Consider the following 13,347-nt stretch of genomic DNA (forward strand, 5'->3'; position numbering starts at 1 on the left):
TCTTATCATTTTGAAATTAGGTCTCGTTAACTTGTTGAGGCTGACCTTGCCTTTGATTCCCCAATTTCAGCTCCCAAGTACTGGGATTATAGGCATGCGCCACTGCCCCTGGCAGCAGAATTCTACCACTGACCCTTTCCCCCATATTCTTAGCTAAAAGACTAAATTTCGTGAGTCTCTTTTTCTAGATACTTTGATTAAACACTTAAACAGGAAGTTAGCATCTCAGAGATGCTAAGCTTACAGCATCATTGGTATCTATAAAATAGTTTTTTTTCCCCTGACTTTTTTCTTGATACATGCTTCATTAGCTTTCTGAGCTCACAAAAGAGAAAGATAATTCATTAAATAGAACTGGCTTTCATAGTTTTGGTCTATATTTACCTTGTAATGCTGGTGTCAAAAACTTTGTTAGCTACACACAGTGAATAGATATTAGGTTCAAATATGAGCCTAAAGTGTAGAGTCAATCTCAGTTTGGATGAAGATGACTGGCCTGGTCTCAGTTATGAAGTGAGCCGTGTCACATTGAATTGTTTGATAGGGAGGGGTTTTCCAGCCCTTCCCCTCGGAGGCTGGTGTTCTACAGGACTCTGAGGTAGATTTTGTGAAAGAATGAAAGGACTTTGAAGTGAACACGTGTTGATTATTATGGTCATCTTTAGATAATACCGTAACAGATTTTCACTTGCTTATCTAGGTTTTTCTAATTTTATTACTCAATTTAAAATTTTGAACTTAGGAACATTAGTTAACTTGGATTTTTTTCTTTTTCCAGTGCCGTTTTAATGGTTCAATGGCTGAAATGTGTATTAACGGTTCATGCATCCTACCTATCCACAGTAAGTCTTTTCTGAGTATGAATAGTTTGGCTTTTGTAAAGGATTATAAACTTTGATAAGTAGCTAAACAAAAGTAACCCCTTATCTTTCTTCAGCCATTAGATGCTTCCTTTAAAGATTTACTTTTCCCAAGGTGCATTGACATAACCCTTTCATAATGCCACTGTTGTGGCCTTTAATAAATTGGTCTCTTGTTCTACTGGATTTTAAAGTAATATATACAGAGGGCTTTGAAAAATAAAGGATTGGGAAAATGCTATATATTTTGACATACTAGCATTTTTCTATACATATAACCTCAACAAAATTTTTATATTCCGTATGTTTTTGCCCTCCCTTTAAAACATTTTATCAGGTTTTTAAAGTTTTTTCATGTGTTAACATACATGTGTTACCTTATCCCAGGAGAATAAAAGGTGGTTTGTAATAAAAATAAATGATTTAGCCAGGCATGGTGGTGCATGCTTACAATCTTAGCATTTGGGAGGCTGAAATAGGATTGTGGTTTGTGGACAGCCTCAGATACTTAGTGAGGCCCTTTGAACTCAGTGAGACCGTGTTTCAGGGTAAAGAATAAAAAAATAGGATTGAGGGTATAGCTCAGAGGTAGAATGCCCCTGAGTTCTGTCCCCAATACCTTAAAAAAAAAAAAAAGATTTAACACTATTGATATAAGTAGTAGACAAAGGCATAAAATCTTAAAGTAATATAAAAAAAATCCTATATGCTATAAGTTGAGCTCTTTACCATCCATTATATCAGTTGTGTTTTAAGCCAGAAATACAGTTATACACTTTATTCCTGTATTTGAGTATCTGGTGCTTTATTTTCTTAAAGATTTTAGTGGATAGTTGAAAATTTCTTAATTGCTCTTTAACCTATAGCTCTTCATATCTTAACCCAGTTTCACCCACCTCCTTCCTGGTCACTGTCCCATTTTCTCTGTCTCAGAGTCTTTTGCCTGCATTGGTTTGAAATAGGGAAAACTAATGGATAACCTGCTTTGAGGTCAGCAGTTCGTTCTTTGGGTGTCCAGAGAGAACTTTACCAAAATGTTAGAAAGAGGGAGAGACAATCAACAGTAAGATCCTCCAGCCTGCAGGAATCTTGGAGGAGAATTGGAGGCAGTGGTGAGTGGAGTGGTGATCTGAGTTGAATGATTAAAGCAAACATTACATCCTAGGACTCTGGCTAGAAAACTGGGTAATACTAACCCATTTACTTGCATTGAAGCAAGAACAGATCCAGGGGCCTGTGGGGAAATCCCTCCTAGAATCAACTCCTGAGTTACAAATACCAGAAGTTGCATAACATTCAAGGTCATGTCATAGTAAAGAAGTACGGGCTGGGTGTGGTAGCACATGCCTGTAATCCCAGCACTTGGGAGGCTGAGCCGCAGGTTGCAGGACAGCCTCAGCAAGTAACGAGACTCTAAGCAACCTAGTGAGGCCCTGTTTCAAAACAAAAAACAAAGGGCTGGGGATAAAGCTCAAAGGTAGAATGACCCTGGGTTCAATCCCCAGTACCACACACACACAAAAAGTATATCAGGAAGGTGTGGTGTGGAGAGGGCCTCACAATCCACCAACAGTATTTTTAAGAAAGCCGTGCTTTCCTTCCTTCTTTTCCTGCATTTCTTTTTTTTCTTATCAAATACCTTTAAATGGCTCCTCTAAGCCAAGGTCTGTGCTAGGCATCTAGACTCAGAAGGTGTTCAGATCCCTATCTTGGAGCTCACAGTCTGAATGGGGACACATGGGACGTAGTGATAAGTTGAAATGCATTTGCAATAAACCTTGTGTTTGCACCTGTCTGTTATTAAAAGTTACTAACATTGAAGTAAAATACAATTTTTTTTTTTTTTTTTTTTGTGGTACTGGGTTTCCTAGAAGCCCTTCTACCTCCGGGCTACACTCCCAGACCTATTTTTACATTTTTATTTGGAAACAGGGTCTCCTAAGCCAGTGTGCGCGGCTGGCTTCGAACCTGCGCGATCCTCCTGTCTCTGCCTCCCAAGCACGGAGATTACAAGCGTGTGCTACCACGCCCGGCGAAGTAAAATACAATTTTATGTTTGTCAGAAATAGGAGGGCGAGTAAAAGCTAATTAAAGGGAAAGTATGGGCCCCCTTGTTTTGTAGCTGTACCACAGGTTCAAGATAATCCCCTCTTCCCCATGGTGCTGGGATGAAATAGAGACACAAAAGGTCACAGACTTGAGCCTGGCGTGGTGCTGCATGCTTTTGATCTCAGCACTTGGAAGGCTGAGACAGGAGGAGCATGGGTTTGAGGACAGCTTTGGTAATATAGTGAGACTTGGGGGGTACTGGCGTTCCTGAAAGCCCTTCCACCTCTGGGCTACACTCCCAGACCTATTTTATACTTTTTTTTATTTTTGGAAACAGGTTCTCTTAAGCCAGCGCGGCTGGCTTCGAACCTGCGCGATCCTCCTGTCTCTGCATCCCAAGCGCGGGGATTACAAGTGTGCACCACCATGCCCGGCTTTAGTGAGACTCTTAGCACCCCAGCAAGACCCTGTTTCAAAACAAAATACCAAAAAGGGCTGCCGCTGTAGCTTGGTGGTAAAATGTCCCTGGGTCCCATCACCAGTACCACCAAAAACAGACAGATAGCAACAAAACCAAACAGGCAAAGCAAACAGATTTGTCACTGTATCTTAAACCTGTGATCCTCCTGTCTCAGCCTCTCAAGTACTGGGATTACAAGTGTGTACCACCACGCCCAGCTCGTTAGTTTTCCAAAGTCATTTTTTTCTGCTAGGATATGGAGGGTGTTCCATGGAAATTTGCGATGTTGCCAGGCAAGTATCACAAGCAGCCACTGCTGTCGGAAGTACATGTGGACAGAAGCAGTGGCTGAGCGCTGAGGCACAGCTGAGTGGATTTGTTGTCAACTCTAGAATGTGACTGTAATTTCAAACAATCATTTTTTTCCCCCTAGTTGCCTGACCTGGTACACCAGCTGGGGACACTCTACCAGCTAATGGAAAGCAGAGTCAAAACTTTTCAGAAACTCTCACACCTTCATGGAAAGCTTATCCTTCTAATTACGCAAGTGAGTAATTCAAATTGTTCAGCCTTCAATTTTGATTGTGAGAGGAATAAGGATTGTTTACCCAATCAGCCAGAGCTCCCTCTTTCAGCAGGTAAATGAGAATCTAGTCCTTAATGTGGAAGTATGATACCTGTTTGATAGAGGATTTAGTTATACCTATTGCAGCTTTTTTGTGGTACTAGAGATCGAATTCAGAGGCATTCTACCTCTGAGCTATTCCTGTAGCCCGATTTTTTTTTTTTTTTTTTTTAAATAGAGTCTTGGCTAAGCTGTTGAGGCTGGTCTTGAACGTGAGATTCTGCGATCCTTCTGTCTCAGTCTCCCAAGTACTGGCATTACAAGTATGTACCAGTGCCTGGCATTGTTTCAACTTCCATTCAAGCCTTTTCTCACCGCTATATTTCAGTTGTTAATATAGTTAAGTTATAGGGTATTTCTGTAGGTAGAAGTTTTGACACAAAAATATTTTAATTACCTCAGAGTGTTTTCCAGCTTTTACAGAGTAATTCTTTCCCTCTTTATTCAAAGCTTTGTTTTGCCCTGCCTTCGTTGCACATTTTCTTCCTGTTGTTGATTCAGGTGTGGTGAGGGTAAATGGGCCAGTGGCAGGATGTGGACGTGGCGATGTTGTGATGTGTGGGACAGGCTTACGCTTTGCCTCATAATTCTACTCTGCCCTTCAGGTTACAGCATCAGAGAAAACAAAAGGCATGCCTTCCCCTGGACAGAAGGCAAAGCTGGTGTATGAAGAAGGTAAAGGTGTGGGTGGGGTTGTGTCTAGACGGGAACAGTTAGTGTTGCACAGTGACTCGGTCTGCTATCTTACTTGTAATAACATTCATGTAAGGTCTTGCTTTGGCATACCCCTCTAATAAAATAGCCAAGCCTGCCTGGAGCAAAACGCTCCAGTGAAATAAGGAAAGAGAAGGCACAGGTGTGATAGAGCAATAAAGAAAAGGCACATTAAGCTCAGACCTTTGTGTGTGTATGTGGTTCTAGGGATTGAACCCCAGGGGCAAGGCTACATCCCCGTCCTGTTTTATTCTTATTTTGAAACAAGGTCTCAGCTAAGTTGCAGAGGGCTTCACGAGGTTGCTGAGGCTGGCTACAAACCTTGAGATCCTCTTGTCTCAGCCTCCCAAGAACTGGGATTACAATCATGTGTCACCATGACCAGCAGTGGAAGATCTTTAAAGAGAAGAACCCTAAAGAGATTTGCCTATACATGTAAAAACATAGGTGAGCGCCGGGCGTGGTGGCGCACGCTTGTAATCCCCGCGCTTGGGAGGCGGAGACAGGAGGATCACGCGGGTTAGAAGCCAGCCGCGCTGGCTTAAGAGACCCTGTTTCCAAAAATAAAACAAATTGGTCTGGGAGTGTAGCCTGGAGGTAGAAGGGCTACCAGGAACCTCAGTACCACAAGACAAAACAAAACAAAACGAAAACCATAGGTGATACTGGTAATTCATTAGGAAACTTTAATAACCAAAATTGACCTGAGAGTCAGAAGCTCTAAATTAACTTAATCAAAAACCCATCAGAAGATAACCGGGCCCATTAGTTTTATATGATTTTTATCAAACCTTCAAGGAACAAATCCAAACAGTTTAAACATTTTATGAGTCAAGTATAACTTTACTAACAGTTAAAACCAGAAAAGTATAGTGAAGAGAACTATTTACTTATTTAGATTTTTGTGGCACTGGAGATTGAACCCAGGGGCCATGCTCAGCCTTTGAGCTATACTCCCATCCCTATTTTTATTTGGAAATGGTCTTGCTAGGTTGATCAGAATCTATTTGTTGAGCCTGTTCTCAAACCTGGGATTCTCCTGTCTTAGCCTCCCAAGTACTGGGATTATAAGTGTGTGCCACTACGCCCAGCTAAGAAAACATTTTAGACCATCCAAGATCATTAAGTACCAAATTGATTATAGAAGTGTTTAAGTTAAATTACTATGCCATTGTCAAGTAGAGTTTATTTAAAGATTATAAGGTGATTTAGCATACAAAATCTTAATATAGTCATTACATTAAGAGATTAACTGAGCTGGGCATGGTGGCGCACGCTTGTAATCCCAGCATTTGGGAAGCTGAAACAGGAGGATCGTGTTTTGAGGACAGCTTCAGCTACTTAGTGAGGCCCTTTGCAATTCAGTGAGACCTGTTTCTTTTTTTCTTTCTTTTTTTTTTTTTTGGTGGTACTGGGGTTTCTGGAAGCCCTTCTACCTCTGGGCTATACTCCCAGACCTATTTTTTTTATTTTTGGAAACAGGGTCTCTTAAAAGCCAGCGTGGCTGACTTCGAACCTGTGCAATCCTCCTGTCTCCGCCTCCCAAGTGCGGGGATTACAAGCGTGCGCCACCATGCCCGGCGGAGACCCTGTTTCTTAAAAAAAAAAATACGGCTGGGGGTGTAGCTCAGAGGTACAATGCCCCTGGGTTGCATCCCCAGTACTGCAACAACAACAAAAGAGAGATTGATTGATTGATTACTGGAGAACACTGTATATTAAACCTTTTTAATTTTTAAAAATTTTGATAGTAGGGATTGAACTCGGGGCATTCTACTTCTAGCCCTAATCTTACTATTTTATTTTTTATTTTGAAATAGTCACTAAGAGACTGGCCACAATCCTGACATCCTCTTGTATCAGCCTCCCAAGCATTGGGATTATGAGTATGTGCCTGCAACCACATCTTGCTCAAGTATTACCTTTTTTCCCCCCCAGTTCTGGGGATGAAACCCAGGGGAATTCTACCTCCGAGCTATACCCTCTGCCCTATATTTTTATTCTTTTTTTACTTTGAAACAGGGTCTCACTGAGTTGCAGAGGGTCTCATTAAGTAGCTGAGGCTGTCTGTGACCTGTGATCCTCTTGTCTCAGCCTCCCAAATGCTAGGATTACAAGTGTGTTCCAGCATGTCTGGCCAAGTATTCTTAATAAGTATAGAAAAATATTTTTTATGGAAAATTTTTCTACATCCTCTTGGGTTATTTTTGGTGCTCCAGAAATGGTTAGCTAGTTGGCTTGCTTGCTTTGTTTGTTTTGTGGCACTGGGACTTGTACCCAAGGGGATTCTACTTCTGAGCTATACCCCTTGTCTTAGCCTCCAAGGTACTGGGATTACAAGTGTGTGCCACCATCTCTACTTGACTTAGTTTTTTTTTTTTTTTTGTTTGTTTGTTTGTTTTGTTTTGTTTGGCGGTACTTGGGATGGAACACTGGGCCTTTCTGCCTCCTGGCTATCCTCCCAGACCTATTTTATATTTTACTTGAAAACAGTCTCACTAAGTTGCTGAGAGCCTCACTAAATAGCTGAGGCTGGCTTCGAACCTGCGCGATTGTCCTGTCTCCAGCCTCCTAAGTGCTGGGATTACAAGTGTACGCCACCACACCCAGCTGGCTTAGTATTTTAAGATGAGATTTTGTTATGATTATTTTTATGCACATAATGTTACTTTTTGGATGGGTGATAGCTGAATATAAATACTATTTCTAAAAGCAAATTTAGAAACAGTTGGGCACAATAGCCCTGTTATTTGGGTGGCTGACACAGGATTGTACATTTGAGGCCAGCCTAGGCAACTTAGACCCTATCTCGAAATAAAGAACTCAAAGGGCTAATCCGTGGGGTGGGGGGTAAATTCAGAAATCTGGTCCTGCACTGTGTTCTCTGCTTCTCACTAAACGAAGGCTGGTTTCTCCTACAGAATCTTCTGAAGAGGAGTCTGACGATGAAATAGCAGACAAGGATTCTGATGTGAGTGGTTTGTTTCCTGGTGCATACATTTGCCTTATACCCTCATATTCTTTAAGGATAAGCCCTTCACAGATACTTTCTCCTTTGACATTTGTGTCCTCCAGGACGATTGGGATGAAGACGAAGAAGAGAAAGACAGTGAAAAGGATGAGGACATTGAGGAAGAGATTGACGAGGAAGATGAGGATGCTGAGGACAAAGAAGAAAATGGCGAGGACAGAGATGGGGCGAGTGAAAAGGAATTAAATGGAGATTCTGATTTGGACCCTGAGAATGAAAGTGAAGAAGAGTGAAGACAGAGAGCCAGCCAGTCAGACTGCAGACTGGTGCACTGTGCCCAATGCTGCCGAGCCCTCCAGGGAGCTTGCCCTGTGCCGGATGCAAGGCCGCTGCCCGTTTCCAGTCAGCGGGTTCCCACGCCGCCTTGCTGTCCTGGGCGCCCCAGACTTTTAACTGTGTAAATAAGAGTGTTTCATTCAAATGTTAATAAACTTTACACAGCAAATAGATACATTTTCTGCAATGTACTGACATGAGTGTCCAATATATGGTATATTTTTATAATATAATATCCTAGTACGATTGGTTCTATCAGAAATTGACTTCAGTGCAGACACAGGCACATCCCATAGGGGTTCAGGACGTTTGTGAAGGAGCCATCTCTTACCTCAGGTTGGTAATCTTTCATCAAATCCAGATGCCAGACAGCACTCGTGAACGGTTTTTAATTTGGGACATTTTAATAAACTATGAAGGAGTAACTAAAAACTGGAGTAAAAATGATTGTGATTTAAGAAAAAAATTTCACCCATCTCCTTAGCTTGTCTACTGACTGGTCATCTGACTTTTAAGTCCAGTTAAAGGTTTGGAGTGCTTCCCCAAAACCACTTATTTTTTAAGCTGTCACGTGAAATATTTTTTTAACACAAAACAAAAAATTATGGTATTTAAAAAACTAGAGATTTTGCCATATTAAGGATTTTTCTTGACTGCATATTGTCTGTAAAGAATGATCAGTGTATAGATTTAAAAATGCTCATCTTCAACTTTTAAAAAATTCAGTCATAGCTGCTTTTGAAGAGGCTTTCATTTTTATTTAAATTACTAATGGATCAAAGAACAATTGTTTATTTTTTTCTCTTTGGTTTTAGATATTAATGATAACCTTGTTGGGATTTTTTCCAAAGAAAATATTTTTATAATTCAGTAATTTAATGTTTTTCTTTTCATTACCCACTCTTGGCAGTGTTAGGGTATATGTTTTATCTTTAAAATAATAAATCTGACTCAAGATTTTTTATGTATGTATAAATAAGTATTTTGGTGCGCTACAGAAACCTTTTCAAACTGTTAGTGACTGTTTTTAAAGAATGAGCCACTATTTGCTTAGTGCTCTCCGGGGCATGCGGATGGACGCTCACTTCTAAGGACAGGGCAGATGGATTTATTTTTCCCCACCTGTGAATATGTAAAAACCATTATCCTTGAGGGATTTTTTAAAATACAGTGGCAGAACAGAGGTTTCTGTGTTCAACTCGTAGAGCTGGAGCCCCGAGAGCCTCTTGGGATTGCAGCGTGAGCAAACTGCTGGTGCCGTGCTCAGTGGCATTTGTCCATCAATGGAGCTGTTTATGGCAACTTAATACCATCTCTTTGTAAAGCGAATAAATATTCATCTTTATCCAGTGTTTGTCTTGTGGTATATTTAGAGAAATGCAATCACATGTTTGGGCTTAAATGAAAGTTTCTAAAAAGTGAGTTTACTCTGCCAGTATTAGTAGGCAAATTATTCAAGGCTTGTTGGATAACCTAGGGTTAGTGATGAAGTGAAAGAACAACGATTGTCTTAACCTAGTGGCAGCTGTAGCTGGGTGTTGCTTGCGGCTGTCTCACTTGGCTGGGGTGTGACTTCACCACCCAAGGCTGTGGTAACAGTGATGAAGAGGCATGCATGTACTAATACACTAGATCACGTGAGTCTTACTTTCCTATTCCTGACTTGAAGAAGAAAATGTGATAATCTCTTAGGGTTTTTATTTTCAGTTTAGAAAAATACAGAGTTCTTGTTACAAAAAAGGAATTTTTTGGTCCTATGGCATTTCATTGTCTTGTTCTACTCCTAATTCCAGTGACAGTGTTGTATGTATTTTTTTAAAATTTCCTTTCCAGCTTTGTGTTTTTTAAAAATGTTTCGACTTTTCAGCTGTGATCAAGTCAGTAGTCATACATACGTGATATTTGGTTGTCTATTGCTCTGTTGATCCAGAGCCTTCACCCCCACCCTCCAGTGTGTGTGTATCTTGTTTTTGAAAATCGAATTCTTATAAATTAAGACATTATACAGGGTCCTACAGTTTTGATTTATCTGTTTCCTTAGAAGTTAGATTCTGGTTTAAGTGTTTTTTATAATTGGTGCTTGCATTTGTGACAGCTTCATAGACAAATTCCTTGGGTACAGATGAATGTGTTGAGTATATGTCAGTAGGTATTAAGGCTTTAGGTATAGGGTTTGGGAGTTTTTTTCTTTATGGGAGAACATGCCACTTTTATTAATACATGTTATTAATACTTGCATGAATCGGGGTTTCCAGAAAACAAGTTGGACTAAGGAACCTTTTATACTGCAAGGAAGTGAGAGGGCTTGGTAGCCAATTTTTGGGAAGCCATTCTTTGGCCTGATGGGAGCAGAATGGAGTTATTGCAGCCATGTATGCTATGCAGAGTTTGAAAAGTGCCAGCCCACCCAACAGAAGCTTTTCTCTTTATAAGTTTTAGCCCACTGTAATCCTAGTACTAGGGAGGCTGAAACAAAAGGATCACAGGTTTGTGTCCAGCCTCAGCTACTTAGTGAGGCACTGAAACTTGGGCCCTGTTTAAAAAAAAAAAAAAGGCTGGGGCTGTAGCTTGGAGGTAGAATGCTCCTGGATTCCATCCCCAGCACCACACAGTCACCTCTGGTGTTTCTGTGCAGTGATGCAAAGCCAACTAACCCTTTTGAGGAGCTGATGTTTACTAGGGAGATACTGGCAGTAAGCAATGCATAATGATGAGCAAGAAAATTTCATACAGTACGTGAAATGGTAACTGCAAATGGGGAGCGGAAGAGTAAGGAGGTGGGCGGAGAGTAGTTTGTAGACGTGAGTGAGACAGTACTGAAGAGAGATTTGAACGTATGTCAGAAGAGGGGAGAGAATTGACATACTGTGGCATCTGGGGAAGAGGGGCCGGCATAAGGAAGGGTCTGAGGCCACCCTCTGTGCCTGATTTATTGAAAGGCTGAAAGGAGGTCAAACTGAGGACCATGAGAAAGGGCGCACGGAGAGAGTGAATCAGAGAAGTAGTGAGGCCTTGGGTTGCATAGTGTGACTGCTCAGAGCTACACCCCCAGCCCAATTTTATATTTTATTTTGAAACAGGATCTCACTACGTTGCAGAGGGCATTGCAAACCTGCTGAGGCTGATTGCTGACCTGCGATCCGTCTCAGCCTCCCAAGTACTGAAATAGCAAGTGTGCACCAGCACACCTGGTCCAGCCGTAGTATCAACTAGTCTGTAAATATCTACTGTGTTAGCTTGGGAAGAGTAGTTGGGATGGAGATAGCAGTTTGATATTGACATGGATGTGACATGAGCTTCCCAAGGGAGTGATGTTGCCCTGCAAGAAGAGAAGCCCTGGGTGATGCCAGTGGAGGGGTCCGTTGGCTCTAGGTCCCTTCAAATCTGAATTCATGGCATCCCTCAGCTGCAATTTTCTTTGAGCTGTGATTGATACGAATACTGCAGTTGTTTTTCTGGTGCCCTTCATATGACCATTAATTGAACCTTTCTCTGATGGTAACTCAGGCATAAAATTCCATTTTCTTTTAGTCTAGCACAGTGGTCTTTTGTGGCACCTCAGCACTATCTCTTGTGTTGAGAGAATTGTACACTGGATCACAAGGCAGTGCAGAACAAGAAGCCACAACGGTGTGAATGGATTAGCAGGGTTCATTCCGAGGGGGGAGACTGGAGGAGCCCCGGCTGGGGACTGCGGTCTTCATGAGGTGCTAGCTGATGCTGAACTAGGTTGGCTGTAATCGATACCATCGTTGATTTTCATATACGTGTGTGAACTTGCAGCGTGAGATGTTTCTGAGGACAGCTACTGTAAGTTACTGTGTAAGGCACAGTGCAAAATGAAATTTGGTGGGGTGTGGTATGTAACATTGCAGGTGAGGAGGTAGGGAATGTCAAAATCCCCAAAGTTGCAAATTAAGCACTTTTAAGAGTTGTCTGCATATTCTAGGTAGTAATAACATAGGGAGGAAATTCTCTACTTTCTGGGTTCTGAGGTTTAAAATATAATTCTTTAGTGGAAATGGGTAGGTGCTCTGCAGAGGGAGGGAGTGTGGCTGCCTGGCGCGGGCAGCACGGCCTGTCCAGGGAGGACGGCCTGGGTGGCCATGGTGTCGGGGGCCGAGCTGTGTGGGCTTGAAGCATTTGTCTCTAGAGTGGACGCAGTTTCACACAGTGAAGTCATGAACCAGGCTTCCAGGAAAAAGTTTTTCCTTCATATATTTATTCTGTGTGAGAAAACCTGCCTCTCAGATGGAGCGGGCTGTTCACGTGATGCGGTGTCTTTCTTCACAGGAGGGTCACACACTGACCCAGTTTTATACAACTGCAAGATTTGTTTCTGAACCAGAACGCGGCACCAGAGCAGGAGATGAGTTGGACGGGCTTCATGGCGGCCTGTGTGGACAGGCTTCGACTCCTTATCTTCACCCCTTACCAGGTCCTCTCCTCTATACTGAACTTTCTCCTTTTGGTAACAGGAAGTGACTGTTTGGAAAAGGTGTGATGGGCTTCCATCGTCATGTTTAGCTGCTGACTAGTTACACTCTTAATAATTCAGGGGATAGTCCATTGCTGACTGTGGGTACCTTACAGTATAGATGGTTATTACACCTAAATAAAATAGATTTTGGCAAATTTTGACCGTGTTAATTATGATTAGTCTGGCAGAGCTCTTCCCCTACCCCCATTTATTGTGGCAAAATGTATATAACAAAAGCATTTGACCATTTTTAGGTGTACGGTTCTGTGTTATGCAGTCATGTTGTGTAACTGGCAAAGTCTTCATTGGTGATTGCGATGGGATTGGGTGTACAAAATGAAAGGTGGGTCAGCAGGAATACAGTTCAGTCTCTTGTGAAAAGTAAATTTAGGAACAGGAGCAGAAGCACCAATTCTGGTTCTGCTCCACGGTGTGGCAATGGCTGGACTACTTTTTTCTTTTTCTTTTTTCCTTTTGGTGTGTGGCAGGAGAGTTAAAAGTACCACCTGTCTCAGAGATGCTGCAGGAACCAAATTAGACTATCTGGAAACACTGAACACCAAAATGCAGTACCTGCCCAAGGGATTATTTTCAGATCAATTGTTACATATTTTTCCAATATGAGAAGGGTAGGGCATAGCTCTAAGGGAAAGTCCTTTTTATCTCTGACATTTTAAAATCAGACAACCAAAAAAGTGAAATTAATAAAATCCTTTAATGACATATGTGTGCATTCTACTTCTGAGCTACACCCCTAGCCTTATTATTATTATTATTATTATTATTATTATTATTATTGCCTTTATTATTATTAATTTATTTATTTTTTGGTGGTACTACTGGGTTCCTGGA

At 41.5% G+C, this 13,347-nt stretch overlaps 1 protein-coding gene across 1 annotated transcript in view; it reads left to right on the plus strand.

Annotated features, from left to right (window-relative positions):
• WDR43 (WD repeat domain 43) overlaps window positions 1-7,972 on the plus strand; it is a gene marked incomplete at both ends in the record, with an annotated part of 50,228 nt that extends 42,256 nt beyond the window's left edge. Inside the window, 5 exons of the mRNA XM_080712019.1 lie at window positions 779-842; window positions 3,803-3,916; window positions 4,600-4,669; window positions 7,630-7,679; window positions 7,784-7,972. Coding sequence (XP_080568145.1) covers window positions 779-842; window positions 3,803-3,916; window positions 4,600-4,669; window positions 7,630-7,679; window positions 7,784-7,972 — 487 coding nt within the window. The remainder of the gene's footprint in view (window positions 1-778; window positions 843-3,802; window positions 3,917-4,599; window positions 4,670-7,629; window positions 7,680-7,783) is intronic.
• Between the last annotated feature and the right edge of the window lie 5,375 nt (window positions 7,973-13,347).

This window comes from Muscardinus avellanarius, assembly GCF_963383645.1.
Source record: "Muscardinus avellanarius genome assembly, chromosome: 15".
In the NCBI taxonomy this organism is placed as follows: domain Eukaryota; kingdom Metazoa; phylum Chordata; class Mammalia; order Rodentia; family Gliridae; genus Muscardinus; species Muscardinus avellanarius.